Consider the following 18802-nt stretch of genomic DNA (forward strand, 5'->3'; position numbering starts at 1 on the left):
CATGCCCAGCTAATTTCATTGTGGTTTTAACTTGCATTTCTCTGACAATTACCAATGTTGAGCATTTTTTCACGTACCTATTGGCCATTTGTATGTCTTTGGAGCAGTGTCTTTTGAGTTCTATTCCCATTTCTTAATTGGGTTGTTTTGTTGCTGTTGAGTCATTTCTTTATGTATTTTGGATATTAACCCCTTATTGGATGTATGGTTTGCAAATATTTTCTCTCTCCCTGTAGATTGTCTCTGAACTCTGTTTTTGTTTCTTTGGGTTTTTTTTTTGAGACGGAGTTTCACTCCTGTCATCCAGGTTGGAGTCCAATGGTGCGATCTCGGCTCACTGCAACCTCCGCCTCCCAAGTTCAGGCGATTCTCCTGCTGCAGCCTTCCGAGTAGCTGGTATTACAGGTGCCTGCCACCACGACCGCCTAATTTGTGTATATTTAGTAGAGATGGGGTTTCTCTATGTTAGCTAGGCTGGTCTCGAACTACTGACCTCAGGTGATCTGCCCACATCAGTCTCCCAAAGTGCTGGAATTACTGTCATGAGCCACCGCACCCATCCTCTTCAATATTTTATACTTATTAGTGTATGGGTCTTTCACCTCTTTGAATAAATTTATTCCCAAGCCTTTTTTTTTTTTTTTTTTTTTTTGGTAGTTATTGTGAGATTGTTTTATTTATTTCTTTTTTGGATAGTTTGTTCTTAGTACATAGAAACACTGCTGATTTTTATACATTGATTTCCTTATGCTACTACTTAACTGAATTTGTTCATTAGTTCTAGTAGTTTTTTGGAGTCTTTAGCGTTTTCTATATGTAAGATCATGCCATCTGCAAACAGAGAAAATTTTACTTCCTTTCCGATTTAGATGTCTTTTTATTTATTTTTCTTGCCTAATTGCTCTGTCTGGGACTTACAGTACTATGTTGAATAAAAGTGGCTGGAGTGGGCTGAGGCGGATAGATCATGAGGTCAGGAGATCGAGACCATCCTGGCCAGTATGGTGAAACCCCGTCTCTACTAAAAATATAAAAATTAGCCGGACATGGTGGCGTGCACCTATAGTCCCAGCTACTCAGGAGGCTGATGAAGGAGAATCACTTGAACCCCGGGAGGCAGAGGTTGCAGTGAGCTGAGATCGCATCATTGCACTCCAGCCTGGGCGACAGAGTGAGACTTCATCTCAAAAAAAAAAAGTGGCTAGAGTAGTCCTTGTCTTTTTCCTGATCTTAGAGGAAAAGCATTCAGCTGTCCACCGTTGAGTATGATGTTAGCTGAAGTCTTGTCGTATATGGCCTTTATGTATTGAGGTACATTCCTTTTATACCCAATTTGTTGAGTTTTTCTCATGAAAGTATGCTGAATTTTGTCAGATGCTTTATTTATTTATTTATTTATTTATTTTGAGACGGAGTCTCGCTCTGTCGCCCAGGCCGGAGAGCAGTGGCGCAATCTCGACTCACTGCAAGCTCCGCCTCCGGGGTTCACGCCATTCTCCTGCCTCAGCTTCCAGAGTAGCTGGGACTACAGGCACCCGCCACCACACCCGGCTGATTTTTTGTATTTTTAGTAGAGACTGGGTTTCACCGTGTTAGCCAGGATGGTCACGATCTCCTGATCTCATGATCCGCCTGCCTCAGCCTCCCAAAGTGCTGGGATTACAGGCTTGAGCCAGCGCGCCCGGCCTGTCAGATGCTTTTTTGCATCTGTTGTGATGATCATATGGTTTTTGCCCTTCACTTTGCTTGTATGGTTTATCACATTTATAGATTCGTTTATGTTGAACCACCCTTGTATTCCTGGGATAAATCTCACTTGATCATGGTGAATGCTTCTTTTAATGGGCTGTTGAATTTGGTTTGTTAGTATTTTGTTGAGGATTTTTGCATATTTGTTCATCAGGGATATTGACCTGTAATTTTCTTGTAGTGTCCTTGTCTTGCTTTGGTATCAGGGTAATGCCGACGTCGTAAAATGAGTTTGGAAGTGTATCTGGAAGTATTCGTCATCTTTGATTTTTGGGAAGAGTTTGAGAAGAATTGGTACTAGTTTTACCTTAAGTGTTTGGCAGAATTCTTCTGGTCTCTTGATGTTTTCATTGCCTTGCTGAGCATAGACCCAGGTACTTATGAGCAAAATTCTACTCAGTCTGACAACTCTGCTTAGAATTATGAATGTGATTAAATGCAGTGGTCACTCTACCTTTCTAAGGTAGTTCAGCTCAAGTTACAGTGATCCAGTCCTGATAGAGCTTTGAAACCTCAAGTCTATTATATAACGTAATGAAAAATTGGCTTGGTGAGGTGGTTCACACCTCTAATCCCAGCACTTTGGGAGGCTGAGGTGGGTGGATCACTTGAGTTCGGAGTTCAAGACCAGGCTGGGCAACATGGCAAAACCCCACTTCTACCAAAAAAAAAAAAAAAAAATATATATATATATATATATATATATATATATATACACACACACACAAAATTAGCTAGGCATGATGACATGCGCCTGTAGTCCCAGCTACTCAGGAAGCTGAGGTGCAAGGATTGCCTGAGCCCAGGAGGTGGAGGTTTCAGTGAACCAAGATCACACCACCATATTCCAGTCTGGGTGACAGAAGGAGGCCCTGTCTCAAAAAAAAAAAAAAAAAGCGGGGGTGGGGGGAACACTCATTTTTACTTAATAGGAATTAAAACATTAAAACACAGAAGGCTGCAGCCATAAAAAAGAATGAGTTCATGTCCTTTGCAGGGACACGAACGAAGCAGGAAACCATCATTCTCAGCAAACTAACACAGGAACAGAAAACCAAACACCGCATGTTCTCACTCATAAGTGGGAGCTGAACAGTGAGAACACATGGACATAGGGGAACATCATATACCAGGACCTGTCGGTGGGTGGAGGGTAAGGGGAGGGAGAGCATTAGGACAAATACTAATGCATATCTGGGGCTTAAAACCTAGATGACAGGTTGATAGGTGCAGCAAACTACCATGGCACATGTATACCTATGTAACAAACCTGCACGTTCTGCACATGTATCCCAGAACTTACAGTAAAATAAAAAAGCAAAAACACAGAGGCCAAATAATACTTTTCAATACAGTGCAGAAGTAGTGCCCAGGCTTAAAAAAAAAAAAAAAAAGTCCAACCTGGGCAACATGATGAAACCCTGTCACTACTAAAAATACAAAATATTAGCCAGGCATGGTAGCTCATGCCTGCAGTCCCAGCTACTCGGGAGGCTGAAGTTGGAGGATCACCTGAACCCAGGAAGTCAAGGCTACGGTGAGCCAAGATTAAGCCACCACACTCCAGCCTGGACCACCTAAGTGAGACCTTGTCTCAAAAAACTGAAGAAAAAAAAAAAGTACCAGGCATTTTTATCTCCTCTTTCCTCTCACTCCCCTAGTAAAGTTACCTGTACGCACACACATACACACACAGTTGTTAACACTTGTATTATCCATGTACCACAAATTTTCGGAGCCTGGAATTAAAGTATGTGCTATCCTTCAGGAATGTGAGCCAGTAAAAGTTATTAAACATTTATTGTCTGAATAATCTTGCCCCTGACTCTGTAACATGGAAGGATGATTAGGAGACAGGCTGTGGTCTTAGGAAGGTCACACTCAAATTGAAAAGTTAGAATATGCAGGGAGAATACTTCCCTGGTACCTGAATAATAAAGAATTCAAGAGAAAACTCTGGATCAGAGATGAGTTAAGTAATAATAAGTAGATCCCGGACAGAGTATCCTTGCCAAAGAGAGCAGTGGTATAAATAGTACCTTTGGGGGAATCAGGGTGGGGACAGGAAACAGGATGGGAAGAGGACCTGTTGTGACAGGTTCTAAGGGTATAGTTTAGAAGCAGGTTTCCAAATGCCTTGAGCCACATGTGTTCAGCAGCATGAAGATGGTTTGTGGCAGATATATTTCTAGATTTTCAGGAGAGTAAGTCTAGAGTAAATACCCATCTCTCTTCCTTGCTGTTTCCTCTAGCCTAGAGTTGTGAGGTCACAATTGCAAGTGACTTTACGGTCCCCTATTGAGTTAAAGATGGAGAAGAAAAAGGCCTTTGAGCAATGGCTAAACATTATTCAGGTCAGTCATATAGTGAAATGTACTAGTTGGGGGATTCTTAGTTATTTGGGCTAACAAAATTACCTGTTGAATGGATTGTTTCATTGTAACAGACCATAAAGATGACTGATTTTGCAGAGTCTGATTTGATAAACTTGTAATTTTTGAAGTCTTTGGTGCTGCTTATTTTTCCCAGAGCAGCATTTTGGTGTCTCCCTTAGGTTTAAGCTACATTTCTTGGAACCCAGGAGTAACGGAATAGGGAGCAGTGTAGGATAAAACTTTCCCCTTGATTATCAAAAGGAGTCTTTTGGCTGGCACCGAGGCTCATACCTGTAATCTCAGCACTTTGGGAGGCCACTTGAGGCCAGAAGATTGCTTCAGCAGGAGTTCAGCAGCAGCCTGGGCAACAAAGTGAGACCCCATCTCTACAAAAAAATTTTTAAAAATTAACCAGGTGGTGGCATGCCCCTGGTCCCAGCTACACAGGAGGCTGAAGCAGGAGGATTGCTTGAGCCCGGGAGGTTGAGACTACAGTGAGCCGTGTTTGTGCCACTGTACTCCAGCCTGAGTGACAGAGTGAGACCCTGTCTCAAAAAAAAAAAAAAAAAAAAAAAAAAAGTCTTTTTAGGTAAGCCTTTGGCTCATGGATGAGAAGAATCAGATATTGGCAATGACATTTTTTTTTTTTTTTTTTTTTGAGACGGAGTCTCGCTCTGTTGCCCAGGCTGGAGTGCAGTGGCATGATCTTGGCTTACTGCAACCTCTGCCTCCTGGGTTCAAGCTACTCTCGTGCCTCAGCCTCCCAAGTAGCTGGGATTACAGGTGCACACCACCATGCCCGGCTCTTTTTTTTTGTTTTTTTGTTTTTGTTTTTTGTTTTTTTTTTGGAGATGGAGTCTTGCTCTGTCACCCAGGCTGGAGTGTAGTGGCGCCATCTTGGCTCACTGCAACCTCCATCTCCTGGGTTCAAGTGATTCTCCTGCTTCAGCCTCCTGAGTAGCTGGGACTATAGTCTTGAGCCACCATGCCCGGCTAATTTTTGTATTTTTAGTAGAGACAGAGCTTCACCATGTTGGCCAGGCTGGTCACGAACTCCTGACCTCAAGTGATCCATGCACCTCAGCCTCCCGAAGTGCTGGGGATTCCAGGTGTGAGCCACCACGCACGACCTCCAATTTTACTTTTTAATTCAAGTGTGTAAACTTCATTTTTGAGCCACAGCATGAATCAGAAGCTGGGCTGGCCACCCTGGGTTTTTGGGGGCTAGGGGAGCTGTTGTTTTTTGTCTGTGTGTTTTTTTTTTTCTGAAGGCAGTGAAAGGAAGGCAGAAGAGAACTAATGAAGTACTGAAAGACACTAGATTGTGAGTGGCGAGGCTATGCTGGGAAGTGAGCTCTCTAGAGATCACTTTATCCCCCATTCCCCAAGGAAAAATGCCTTTGCCAGTACTTTATCTTCTCCTCCTTTTCCCATCAAAAAACATGAGGCTGGGCGGTGTGGCCCATGTCTGTAATCCCAGCACCTTGGGAGGCCGAGGTGGGGAGTTGGAGACCAGCCTGGCCAACATGGTGAAACCCTGTTTGTACTAAAAATACAAAAATTAGTCGGGCATGGTGGTGCACACCTGTAATCCCAGCTACTCAGGAGGCTGAGGCAGGAGAATTGCTTGAACCCAGGAGGCAGAGGTTGTAGTGACCTGAGATCGCGCCACTGCACTCCAGCCTGGGCAACAGAGCAAGACTGTCTCAAAAAAAAAAAAAAAAAAAAACAACTGAGATTTTTTTTGTTTGTTTTATTTATTTATTTATTTATTTAATTTTATTTATTTTGAGACGGAGTCTCGCCCTGTGGCCCTGGCTGGAGTGCAGTGGTGCCATCTCAGCTCACTGCACCCTCCACCTCCCGAGTTCAAGCGATTCTCTTGCCTCAGCCTCCTGAGTAGCTGGGATTACAGGTGTGTGCCACCATGCCCAGCTAATTTTTGTATTTTTAGTAGAGACGGGGTTTCACCATGTTGACCAGGCTGGTCATGAATTCCTGAAGCTGAGGTTTTCTCACTGGCACAAATCTACCCTGAGGGCACAGGTGGTCCTTTTTCAGATGCCACCCAGGAAAGCAGAGAGTGTGACATCAGAACTCTAATAAAACCTCTTCTGGTCGGGGGCAGGGAGCAGAGATGAAAGCACTTTTGAATTTTCCAGTAGGGAAAAAGGTTTGTTCCTTAATTAGAGGTAGTCTGGGAAATGCTAGCACTTGTGCAGGTGCCCCAGGAGAGTTGGAAAAGCTTAGTTCTGTGGTCACTGTGATACCGTAGTCCCCCTGCCTTGGGTAGCTAACGTAGCATACCAGCTGGCGTTAGGAAAACTAGCTAAAGCTCACAGAGAGGCTCTGCCAAAGTGATCGATCTTTCTCTGTAATGTCTGTAACTCATTTGGCCTGCTCCAGGTTACTACTTGATTCTCTTCAGCAGTTAAGAGTTGAATTCTGAAACACTTTCAGAGAGTAGTGCTAGTGTTGATTTCTGGATCTAATTCTGGAAATACCAGCTGTAAAGTTATATTGGAATTTACATTTAAGAAAAAGTCAGACCCCAGTCAATTCTGTCCAGGAAAAAAAAAAAGAAAACAAAAGAAAAATAGAAAAAGCCAGATGGTAATCAAAAGGTGTGGGTAGTTTGAAGCTTTTAAATAAAATGCCTCCACTCAGCCGCCAGGCCTCTGGAGGATTCCTTTATTCTGACATCTCTGCTTTCTAGAATATGTTGTGGGGAGAGGTTGTTTCATTCTTGTTTCATCACAACCCTCATGACCTTGCCACAGTCTGAGCTCATTCCGTACCTTTTCTACCCTAGCAGGATCTGATTCTTGACGTCAGTGAAACTGGTCAAGGGGCTTGTGGACTTTCTTAGTACTGGAGGAAGTCTTCTGGAAAGGATGACAAATGGATCCCAGAATTCTTTTTTTTTTTGAGACAGAGGCTCGCTGTGTTGCCCAGGCTGGAGTGGAGTGGCGTGATCTCGGCTCACTGCAACCTCCGCCTTCTGGACCCAGGTGATTCTCCTGCCTCAGCCTCTCGAGTAGCTGGGATTACAAGCACATGCCACCATGCCCGGCTAATTTTGTATTTTTCGTAGAGATGGGGTTTTGCCATGTTGGCCAGGCTGGTCTCAAACTCCTGACCTAATGTGATCCTCCCACCTTGGCCTCCCAAAGTGCTTGGATTACAGGCGTGAGCCAATGTGCCTGATTGGATCCCAGAATTCTTTTTTTTTTTTTTTTTTTGAGACAGAGTTTCGCTCTTATTACCCAGGTTGGAGTGCAATGACGTGATCTAAGCTCATTGCAACCTCCACCTCCCAGGTTCAAGCAATTCTGTCTCAGCCTATCGAGTAGCTGGGATTACAGGCACCCACCACCACGCCCGGCTAATTTTTTGTATTTTTTTTTAGTAGAGATGGGGTTTCACCACGTTGGCCAGTCTGGTCCTGAACTCCTGACCTCAGGTAATCCACCCGTCTTGGCCTCCCAAAGTGCTGGGGATTACAGGCATGAGCCACCGCACCTGCCCTGGATCCCAGAATTCTTAAAGCAAGGATCACAAATTATGGACTGTAATCTTAGCAGTTCGTTTCATGCCAGTGAGAGCTCTAGAGTATTCTAGACTTGTGGAAGTTTCTTCTTGGGACTGTAATCACGGAGGACCTCAAGCTCTGTTTCTTACTGGTTCACTCCTTCCTGCCCAAACCAAAAGTTGACTTTCTGGAGTCTGCTGAATTCACCTCTTATCTTTACTTCTTTGTTTGCTATCAATAAATTCATTAATGCCTCTTTGCCATAGTTTAGCTGTTTTTTCTTTTGTTTTGTTTTGAGACACAGTCTCGCTCTGTCGCCGAGGCTGGAGTGCAGTGGCGCGATCTCGGCTCACTGCAGCCTCCGCCTCCCTAGTTCAAGCGATTCTTCTGCCTCAGCCTCCTGAGTAGGTGGGACTACAGGCGCCCACTGCCATGCCCAGCTAATTTTTCTATTTTTAGTAGAGATGGGGTTTCACCATATTGGCCAGGCTGGTCTCGAACTCCTGACCTTCTGATCTGCCCACCTTGGCCTCCCAAAGTGCTGGGATTATAGACGTGAGCCACCGCGTGTGGCCCTAGCTGGTTTAATTCTCTCTGTTCTTTTTTTTTTTTTTTTTTTTTGTATTTTTTTTTTAGTGGAGATGGGGTTTCACTGTGTTAGCCAGGATGGTCTCGATCTCTTGACCTCGTGATCCGCCCGCCTCGGCCTCCCAAAGTGCTGGGATTACAGGCATGAGCCACCGCGACCGGCCTCTCTCTGTTCTTTCTATTGAAATCCAAAGGTGTGGTTTGAGGGGCAGTATGTTACAGGTCACCTCTTAGGATCCACATCTCCTACTCATCTCTTGGTTGCAGGTATCAGGATTTAATAGATGTGAGATTGCAGTAATCATTCAAACATTGGCTCTTTCTGGATTCATAAAGTTCCCTGAAGAAGGAGAAAAAAAGACAAAGATTGGTTCTTTCCAAAAAATACTGGGAAAAAAATGATATCTGCAAGACCACTGAGTGAAGGTGTTTTTGTATCCCCATCGTCAGAGTATCAGCTATACAGATGTGAACGTTTCTTAAGGTTGAGGTTTTTGGTTTATCAGTGATTTTTTCCCCCTTATTTTAAAATTATTATTATTACTATTTTGAGACATAGTCTCGCTCTGTTGCCCAGGCTGGATCTCAGTGGCTCCATCTTGGCTCACTGCAAGCTCCGCCTCCCGGGTTCATGCCATTCTCCTGCCTCAGACTCCTGAGTAGCTGGGACTGCAGGTGCCCGCCACCAAACACCTGGCTAATTTTTTGTATTTTTTAGTAGAGACAGGGTTTCACTGTGTTAGCCAGGATAGTCTCGATCTCCTGACCTCGTGATCCGCCCACCTCGGCCTCCCAAAGTGCTGAGATTACAGGCATGAGCCACCGCACCTGGCCTTTAAAATTATTTGTAGAAATAATATACATGCCAAAGTATAAAGACAAAAAACTGCCCCCAGATAGTAGCGGCTGTTCATGTTTTTCATGTTAAGACGGAGTCTCGCACTGTTTCCCGGGCTGGTGTGCAGTGGCAAAATCTCAGCTCACGACAACCTCTGCCTCCCAGGTTCAAGCGATCATCATGCCTCAGCCTCCCGAGTAGCTAGGATTACAGGTGCCCATCACCACGCCCGACTAATTTTTTGTATTTTGAGTAGAGACGGAGTTTCACTATGTTGGCCAGGCTGGTCTCAAACTCCTGACCTTGTGATCCCCCTGCCTCGGCCTCCCAAAGTGCTGGGATTACAGGCTTGAGCCACCACGCCCAGCCAGTGTTGTTATTTTATATATGTTGCAAAATACTAAATATATGGTTTTCCTTTTGCTCTTGTTCACTTAACATTGATACACACTGAAAGGTAAAAAGACTAATCATACTCTACCTTCCTCAGTTGTTCCTACAGGTGTGTATTGGCTTCCAAAATCGTAAAAAGTAATATTCCAGATCCGATAATTGAGGCCAACTGCAGAGTCCAAGAAAGCACTCTCTTATTTAGTGTTCTGAGTTTTCCTGTTCTTTTATAAAGCCTTCTATATGCTGTCTGACCTTGGATTTAGCAGTCTTTTCATTTACCTATCTTTCCCTTAGAAGGCCAAGATGGGACTCTTACTAACTAGGGAGCATCATTGCACCCTCTCCTTTAAAAAAAAAAAAGAAAAAAAAATATATATATACACACACATATTTATACACACACACATATATATATATAATTGCCTCTTAATCATAGACATTGTGACCCTTAGAACCTTCTGAATGTACTATTCAAAATGGAAACTGATATGGCCCAACACTGTGGTTCACGCCGTAATCCCAGCACTTTGGGAGGCTGAGGCGGGCAGATCACGGGGTCAGGAGATCATGACCATCCTGGCTAACACAGTGAAACCCCGTCTCTACTAAAAATACAAAAAATTAGCCGGGCACGATGGCGGGGCCTGTAGTCCCAGCTACTCTGGAGGCTGAGGCAGGAGAATGGCGGGAACCCAGGAGGCGGAGCATTGTAGTCGCCGAGAAGGCGCCACCGCACTCCAGCCTGGGTGAGAGAGCAAGACTCTGTCTCAAAAAAAAAAAAAAAATTAGCTGGGCATAGTGGTGCATACCTGTAATCCCAGCTGCTTGGGAGGCTGAGGCAGGAGAATCGCTTGAACGTGGGAGGTGGAGGTTGCAGTGAGCCAAGATGGCACTGCTGCACTCCAGCCTGGCTGATAGGCTGTCTGAAGAAAAAGGAAACTGATAGAGCCTGGAGTTGAAGAGTGAGCCACAGGCTTTGGGAAAAGTCAAATCTAGGTTTCAGTCCTGGGCTCTGCCATCATTAATAGATTGACATATGTAGATTAAATGACAACCTCAAAAAATTAATAACAATCTGCCTTTTATATGGTCAAGTTACTTATGGAGAGCCTAGTAAGTGTTAGTAGATGATGCTTTTCTAGATATAATAATGAACAAAACGAACCAAGGGTCTGTTCTTACTGAGTTTATATCCTAGTGGGGTGGAGAGAGATGGACGTAAAACAGGTGGTAATGATGGTGGTAAAAAGTGAGGGAAATAGAGGAGTTAACAACAGGAAGGGCCACGTGCCTGGGGTTAATTGTGTGGGAGGAATTGTTGAGTTCAGGGTCTCAGGATAGATTTTAAAAGAAAAAAATGAGGGAAATAAGGATACTGTTTTAGACATGGAGGTCAAAGAAGCCCTCCCCTTAGGAAGTGACGTTTAAGCAGAAACCTGAATGAAGTGAGGGAGCTAGAAAAATAAGTAGACATCTGGGGCAAGAACATTCCAGGCAGAGGGAATGGTAAGGACAAAGTCCTGAAGCGGTAGCGTGTTTGGCTCGTTGAAGGAACTGCAGGGAAACCATGGTGAGACCATGGTGGCTGGAAGTAAGTCAGCAAGAGAGGGCAGGGTAGGTCAGAAGGTGAGGTCAGAGAACCAGTAGTAATAGATCATGGAGGGCCTTGGGGTCCATGTTAGGATTTTGTATTTTATTCTTAGATGGAAAGTCATTAGAGATATTTGAGCTGCTCTGACTTCCAGTTAACAGAATTGGCCGGGCGCGGTGGCTCACGTCTGTAATCCCAGCACTTTGGGAGGCCGAGGCGGGCGGAACACGAGGTCAAGAGATTGAGACCATCCTGGCCAACACGGGGTGAAACCCCGTTTGGGCCAGGCGCGGTGGCTTACGCCTGTAATCCCAGCACTTTGGGAGGCCGAGGCGGGCGGATCATGAGGTCAGGAGATTGAGACCATCCTGGCTAACACGGTGAAACCCCATCTCTACTAAAAATACAAAAAAAAATTATCCGGGCATGGTGGCAGGCGCCTGTAGTCCCAGCTACTTGGGAGGCTGAGGCAGGAGAATGGCGTGAACCCAGGAGCGGAGGTTGCAGTGAACCGAGATCGCACCACTGCACTCCAGGCTGGGGAACAGAGCAAGACTCCATCTCAAAAAAAAAAAAAAAAAAAAAAAAGAATTAACATTGCTGAATAGAGAATAGATTGGGTGATAAAGGGTAAGCGTGGAACAGACCATTTAGAAGGCTAATAGTAATCCCATCTAGAGATGATGAGATGACAGGTGAAGTTTGTTACCTGTTTCCAAGGCTTGAGAGACTCAATTAAGAAAACATCACTAAAGCCCCTCATACAGCCCATTTCACAGTTTTAGCTCCCAGTACTTGTTAATTCTCTTCCTTTCCTTGGAGTTTGCCTTCAGCTGTGTTAGGGTCTTAAGGGAGAAGTTATTATGTAAAGATCAGCATCCAGACCCCAACAGAAGTCTCTCTCTTTTTTTTTTTTTTTTTGAGACAGAGTTTTACTCTTGTGGCCCGGGCTGGAGTGCAGTGGCGCAGCCTCTGCTCACTGCAACCTCTGCCTTCCGGGTTCAAGCAGTTCTCCTGCCTCAGCCTCCTGAGTAGCTGGGACTACAGGCATGCGCCACCATGCCCAGCTAATTTTGTATTTTTAGTAGAGACAGGGTTTCACCACGTTGGCCATGCTGTTTCTCGAACTCCTGACCTCAGGTAATCTGCCCGCCTCGGCCTCCCAAAGTGCTGGGATTACAGGTGTGAGCCACCGTGCCCGGCCAAGACTTTTTTTTTTTCTTGAGGCACTGAAGTTGGCTCACTGTGTTCATTCTGTTTTCCCACCCACCAGAGATCTTAAAAAGACTGACGCTGTGCCAGAACTCTTGGACAGCTCTATTCTCATTAAGGCATTCAATCTTCAGTTCTTTCTGCAGTTGCTATCTTAGACACAGTTTGAGCAGCCTCTTTTACAAAGTGTCTTTTCAGCTACCTGGTCTTGGAAGCAGGAGCCCTCTGATACTCATCATGACAAGGTAGTTTAATATACCTGAGAGAGCCCTCTCAAGAAAATAAGGAGATTTTTGTCGTCTTTAACTTTTGAGCTTTTCCCCCACTCCTTTTTTGCTGTGATCTAAAGCCATAATTTGCCACCTTGGTTTCTGAAATATGGGAAAAGAAGTTCATGTACTTATTTAGGAAAATCGTATTTCTGTTACCTAAGGAGCTTGCATTGTTGACAGGGCTTCTTTCGCTACAGAAGGCCTCATGAATGTCTGCTTGCTTGGGCTGTGTATGTCTGGTTGGTAAACATCACTAATGAAACTCATGCGGTCTTGACATGTCAGGATTGCCTGCACGAAGAGAGCTGCTGGCAGCCTTTCTCCTTGCTTTAGTCTGGGAGCAATGCATTTCTTTTGAGGGGGTGGGAGAGGTAGTTCAGGAGGTCTAATTGCATGTCAGGAAGGGTGAAGCCCCAGAAATTTGCAAACAGAATTTGCTTTAACAGTGGTTAATTGTGCCTCCTAGGATGCTTTCCTCCTTCCATTTAAAAGTGAGTTCGGCCAGGTGCGGTGGCTCATGACTGTAATCACAGCACTTTGGGAAGCTGAGGCGGGCGGACCACCTGAGGTCAGGAGTTTGAGACCAGCCTCACCAACATGGTGAAACCCCATCTCTACTAAAAGTACAAAAATTGGCTGGGCATGGCGGCATGCGCCTGTAATCCCAGCTGCTAGAGAGGCTGAGGGATGAGAATCGCTTGAACTCAGGAGTCAAGGGTTGCAGTGAGCCGAAATTGTACCACTGCACTCCAGCCTAGGTGACAGCAGAACTCTGTCTTAAATAAATAAATAAATAAATAAATAAATAAATAAATGTAAGTTCATGGCCGGGTGCAGTGGCTCACACCTGTAATCCCGGCACTTTGGGAGGCCGAGGTGGGCGGATCAACTGAGGTCAGGAGTTCGAGACCAGCCTGGCCAACATGATGAAACCCCGTCCCTACTAAAAATACAAAGAAATTAGCCAGGCGTGGTGGCGGGCGCCTTTAATCCCAGCTACTCAGGAGGCTGAAGCAGGAGAATCGCTTGAACCTGGGAGGCAGAGGTTGCAGTGAGCCAAGATCGCACCATGGCACTCCAGCCTGGGCAACAAGAGTGAAACTCCGTCTCAAAAAAAATAAAATAAAAGTGGGTTCATATTACTGGCTCACAAGTCAGACATTGGGTACCTTTGCAATCATATAATGTGCTGCTTCTGAAAATGTCTGGCTGGTCTCCAACCAGGCCTATAAATGGGCTGGCTGAGCCAGGCCCTATGAGGGCCCACTCTCCTCAGGAATACTGAGACATTATAAATGCACCTGTACTTTCCAGTTGTATGAATAGGTGCTTTCCAGTTTTATTTCTCCCATCCATACATCTGTGGTAACTGAAAAATCATTTTAACCATAGTGATATTTGACAGCAAATTGTCGTCACAGATAAAGATGTAAGTATACTTTCAACCAACACACTGCTAATTAAATTGCTTTATGTGTCTAAACTTGGGCCTCACGCCAGTCATATCCAGTGTTCCTACTCTCTTCTTCGAATGAGTTGCCTTGTGTTTCATGACCTTGTTTTTGTTCATTACAGTGTGAGCCACTGCCCCATGTTGTGTTGATGCCAGTCTGCCATGCTAGCCTGTCTACCAGGGCCAGGTAACCTGTCCTTTCAGCTTCTTTCTCACACGCAGATGAACACTGGACTTCAGAAATGTAAGTAATCTGGATCCTATGGAGCATGTGTGATTCTTTGTTTTTGTCTCTACATTTGGGCTGTCCTTGAAGCACATCTGGGGTACACTGACCTTGAATTTTGACACCTTTCTTTTTTTTTTTTTTTTTTAAGACGAAGTCTTGCTCTTGTCACCCAGGCTGGAGTGCAATGACGCGATCTTGATTGCCTCACTGCAACCTCTCCCTCCCGGGTTAAGCAATTCTCTTGCTTCAGCCTCCCGAGTAGCTGGGATTACAGGTGCCCACCACCATGCCTGGCTAATTTTCTATTTTTAGTAGAGATAGGGTTTCACCATGTTGGCCAGGCTGGTCTCAAACTCCTGATCTCAGGTGATGCCCCTAACTTGGCCTCCCAAAGTGCTGGGATTACAGGTGTGAGCCACTGTGTCCAGCCATTAGGGGTCTGCTTAAATTCTGTAATTCCCCAATGTATCTCAATTTTAATTGTTGCTGATAGCTTTCTGTTGAACAACAAAACTATAAAGAGCTTCAGGGGAAATATATATATATATATATATCACCCTTAAAAAAGGTGTTTCAGTTTGAACCTTCATAGGGAATTGAATGAAAACTCACAGTCCAGATTACTTACTATATCTCTGAAATAAACTATGCTGTTCTCTTGTTTTGAACTCTCTTAGTAGTCTACCATGGAAACAGACAGTTCCCTTTGGCTTTGCTACCTACCTTCTGAGTCAGTGTGACTTTAGTTCACAGGAAGTCAGGGAGCTTTTGCCCTCAGAAGAGATGGAGAGCTAGCTTTCTCAGTCTCTCTGGGCATTTTCCTGCTAATACACTTCCCAGAAGATTGAGCCTTTGAAAACTGTTAGATTCTTGTCTTAACTTTCTGGAATTGGGGTTTTATACTTCATATTTTCCCAGACTCCTTCCTACCTTCTCTCCCTGTAATACATGATCTGCAAGGAAAATATTCTATTCTTGGCACATTACCATGTATAGTATCTTCAGGTGTAAAAACAGCCCTAAATTTGGAATAGACCTTCCATTCAGAGCACAAAGGGGAAATCATTGAGGTGGCTAGGCTTCCCTTTGATAGGAAAGGTGCTTCAGCACCTTAACTGAACCCCTTATGACAGGGGTTAACAAACTTTCTGTAAAGCCCAGATAGCCAATAATTTAAGCTTTGTGGGCCATATGGTTTCTGTTGCATCTACTCAACTCTGGCATTGTAGGGCAACGGCAGCCACAGACAATAAACAAATGAGGGTGTCTGTGTTCCAATGAAACTTTTTTACAAAAAAACAGCAACTGGGCACGCAGGCTGTCGTTTGCCAGCCCCTGCCATGTGAGAACATCATCAGAAGTTAAAAATGGTCCAGCCTTTGGACTTCATTTCTTTGAGGGAGTGTAAGGCTCAGAGCCTGGCTAGTTCTGGAATTTGGCCAGTGAATCCAGCTCTATGTAATAACAGCTGAAGGTGGTAGTCCTCCTTCTACAGTTGCCTGACACAATAAGGCAAGCTCTGCTATAGCTTTCTCAACCCATCCTTTATCTTAATAAGTGATAATTGGGTGATGAAGGTGTTATGTTATACTCTCTGGTCATCCAAATCAGCATCCTAACTGCATTGTGCCTATTTCTGGGCTTCTGGGGACACAACTGGAGAGGGAACGTACTTAGAGGCATGCAGTAAGATGACAAAGAGAAGCTTGCTTTGTTCTGGGTTCCTTAACGCACTCTGACAGCTTTACCCAAAGATGTGATATCAAGGGAAAAGCCACTTGGAGGACGGGCAAATTGGCAGCTTTATCTTGGTGTTCACTTTTATTATTTATTTTTTTATTTTTTAATTATTTTTTTTTTAGATAGAGTTTTGCTCTTGTTGCCTAGGCTGGAGTGCAATGGCGTGATCTCGGCTCAACGCAACCTCCGCCTTCTGGGTTCAAGCAATTCTCTACCTCAGCCTCGTGAGTAGCTGAGATTACAGGCATGCACCACCATGCCCAGCTAATTTTGTATTTTCAGTAGAGACAGGGTTTCTTCATGTTGGTCAGGCTGGTCTCGAACTCCCGACTTCAGGTGATCTGCCTGCCTCGGCCTCTCAAAGTGCTGGGATTACAGGTGTGAGCCACTACACCCAGCCCACTTTATTTTATTATTTTGAGGAGGACTTTTGCTCTTGTCGCCCAGGCTGGAGTGCAATGGCGTGATCTCGGCTCAACGCAACCTCCGCCTTCTGGGTTCAAGCAATTCTCTACCTCAGCCTCGTGAGTAGCTGAGATTACAGGCATGCACCACCATGCCCAGCTAATTTTGTATTTTCAGTAGAGACAGGGTTTCTTCATGTTGGTCAGGCTGGTCTCGAACTCCCGACTTCAGGTGATCTGCCTGCCTCGGCCTCTCAAAGTGCTGGGATTACAGGTGTGAGCCACTACACCCAGCCCACTTTATTTTATTATTTTGAGGAGGACTTTTGCTCTTGTCGCCCAGGCTGGAGTGCAGTGGCACGATCTCGGCTCACTGCAACCTCCGCCTCCCAAGTTCAAGTGATTCTCCTGCCTCAGTCTCCTGAGTAGTGGGATTACAGGCATGTGCCACCACGCCCGGCTAATTTTGTATTTTTAGTAGAGACGGGGTTTCTCCATGTTGGTCAGGCTGGTCTTGAACTCCCAACCTCAGGTAATCCGCCCACCTCAGCCTCCCGAAGTGCTGGGATGACAGGCATGAGCCACCATGCCCGGCCTTTTTTTTTTTTTTTTTTTGAGATGGAGTCTCCCTCTGTCACCCAGACTGGAGTGCAGTGGCGCAATCTCGGTTCACTGCACCCTCCATCTCCCGGGTTTAAGCAGTGCTCCTGCCTTAGTCTCTTGAGTAGCTCAGATTACAGGCATGCGCCACCGGAAATTTTTTCTTTCTTAATCCTAAACCTCTGCTCTGTATTTCTCCTTCTCAGGATCACAATATAGTAGTGGCTCTGTAAATATTTACTGTTTGAATAGCTGATAAAAGGTCCTTGGTCCTTAAACCATCTTCAGATAACAACTTTGATTTCCTTCCATGGCAGAGCACTGGGGCTCCGGGGACAAATGCCAAAATTACCTTCTTTTACTGCTTCTTTATATGCATATCTGCCCCCTAGTGGAAGGGTCTGGAAATGGCAGATTGACCCAATGACTGGATAAAGTCATAGAAATAATAGCTAACATTTGTCAAGTTGCTACCATGTGCCAGGCACTATATTGAATATTTTCACATATGTTCTCACCCATTCCTCAAAAGTTTCATATGGAAGACTCTCTTGCCTTTGTCACAAGGATAAGGTATAGAGAGAGGGTTTGTCACTTGCCAGTGCCACATGACAGTCCTGTGACTGGCCCATACTCAGCTCAGACTCTGAAATCTGTGTTTGAACACATTGCCTGTGCCTCTCTGCCTACAGATAGAGTTTCCTGTTGCCTATGCCACCTGTGCCCTCTGACCTTCAAAACAGAAGGATGAACAGAGAGGTCTCCATTGGGGGGACTGAATTTCAGGCAGAAAATTGCCTCCAGTCCATCCTGGAATAGACAGCAGTGCTTTCTGTTACATTTAACTCTCAGGCTGAAGGCCAGGTTGTCCTGCAGTTGGGGCTTCCTTAGTCAGTTTTCTTTGTGTTGTCTGTGGTCAGACCCAGCCACATCTGCTATCCTTGAATGGTAACTATTGACCATCATTGTTTCATTTTCAATGAAAATGCTCATTTAGTGAAAATGTTCATTGACTCTCGATCTTAGTAATTCTGTGAAGTAGGAGAGCAGAATTCATCCCTGTTGATAATTGAGGAATGACAGGCTCTCAGTATGGGCAAATGATGAAGTTAGTACTTGAATACAGGTTTCTCTAACCCTTTACAAACTACAGATTTCCTATTCCATACATTGTCTATGTCTCTATTAATGACACTATTGGTATAAGCTATTTAAGTAAGTCGTTTACAAAGCTGTGGTATCTGTGTTGGCTGTGTAGTTACAGAAATACATTACAGAAGAAAATAAGTAGTTAGGGTGCCTGTGTGGGGGCTGTGATTAAGTGTTGAGAAAACTTTTTTTTTTTTTTTTTTTTTTTGAGACAGAGTCTTACTCTGTCACCCAGGTTGGAGTGCAGTGGTGCGATCTTGGCTCACTGCAACCCCGCCTCCCGGGTTTAAGCAATTCTTTGCCTCAGCCTCCCGAGTAGCTGGGATTACAGGCACCTGCCACCATGCCCGGCTAATTTTTTGTATTTTTTTAGTAGAGACGGGGTTTCTCCATCTTGGCCAGGCTGGTCTTGAACTCCTGACCTCGTGATCCACCCACCTCGGCCTCCCAAAGTGCTGGGATTACAGGCGTGAGCCACCATGCCCAGCTGAGAAAACTTTTTTTTTTTTTTTTTTTTTTTTTTGAGATGGAGTCTCGCTCTGTCACCCAGGCTGGAGTGCAGTGGTGCAATCTTTGCTCACTGCAACCTCCACCTGCCGGGTTCAAGCAATTCTCCTGCCTCAGCCTCCCAAGTAGCTGGGACTACAGGTGCGCTCCACCATCCCAGGCTAATTTTT

The 18802-nt window shown here is 44.9% G+C and overlaps 1 protein-coding gene across 23 annotated transcripts in view; it reads left to right on the forward strand.

Annotated features, from left to right (window-relative positions):
* Positions 1–18802, forward strand: part of FAM222B (family with sequence similarity 222 member B) — a 101742-nt gene that overhangs the window by 76419 nt on the left and 6521 nt on the right. For 20 of the 23 annotated variants that reach the window (XM_016932154.3, XM_054670167.1, XM_063798848.1 and 17 more), the window contains one exon: positions 14126–14247. In XM_016932154.3, the coding sequence (XP_016787643.2) occupies positions 14166–14247 (82 nt within the window). In that variant the 5' untranslated portion in view covers positions 14126–14165. Of the gene's footprint in view, positions 1–4001; positions 4104–14125; positions 14248–18802 lie in introns of those variants that run through there. The other 3 variants (XM_063798840.1, XM_063798841.1, XM_063798851.1) reach the window with 1 other exon arrangement.

This window comes from Pan troglodytes, chromosome 19 (genome assembly GCF_028858775.2).
Source record: "Pan troglodytes isolate AG18354 chromosome 19, NHGRI_mPanTro3-v2.0_pri, whole genome shotgun sequence".
Taxonomy (NCBI): Eukaryota; Metazoa; Chordata; class Mammalia; order Primates; family Hominidae; genus Pan; species Pan troglodytes.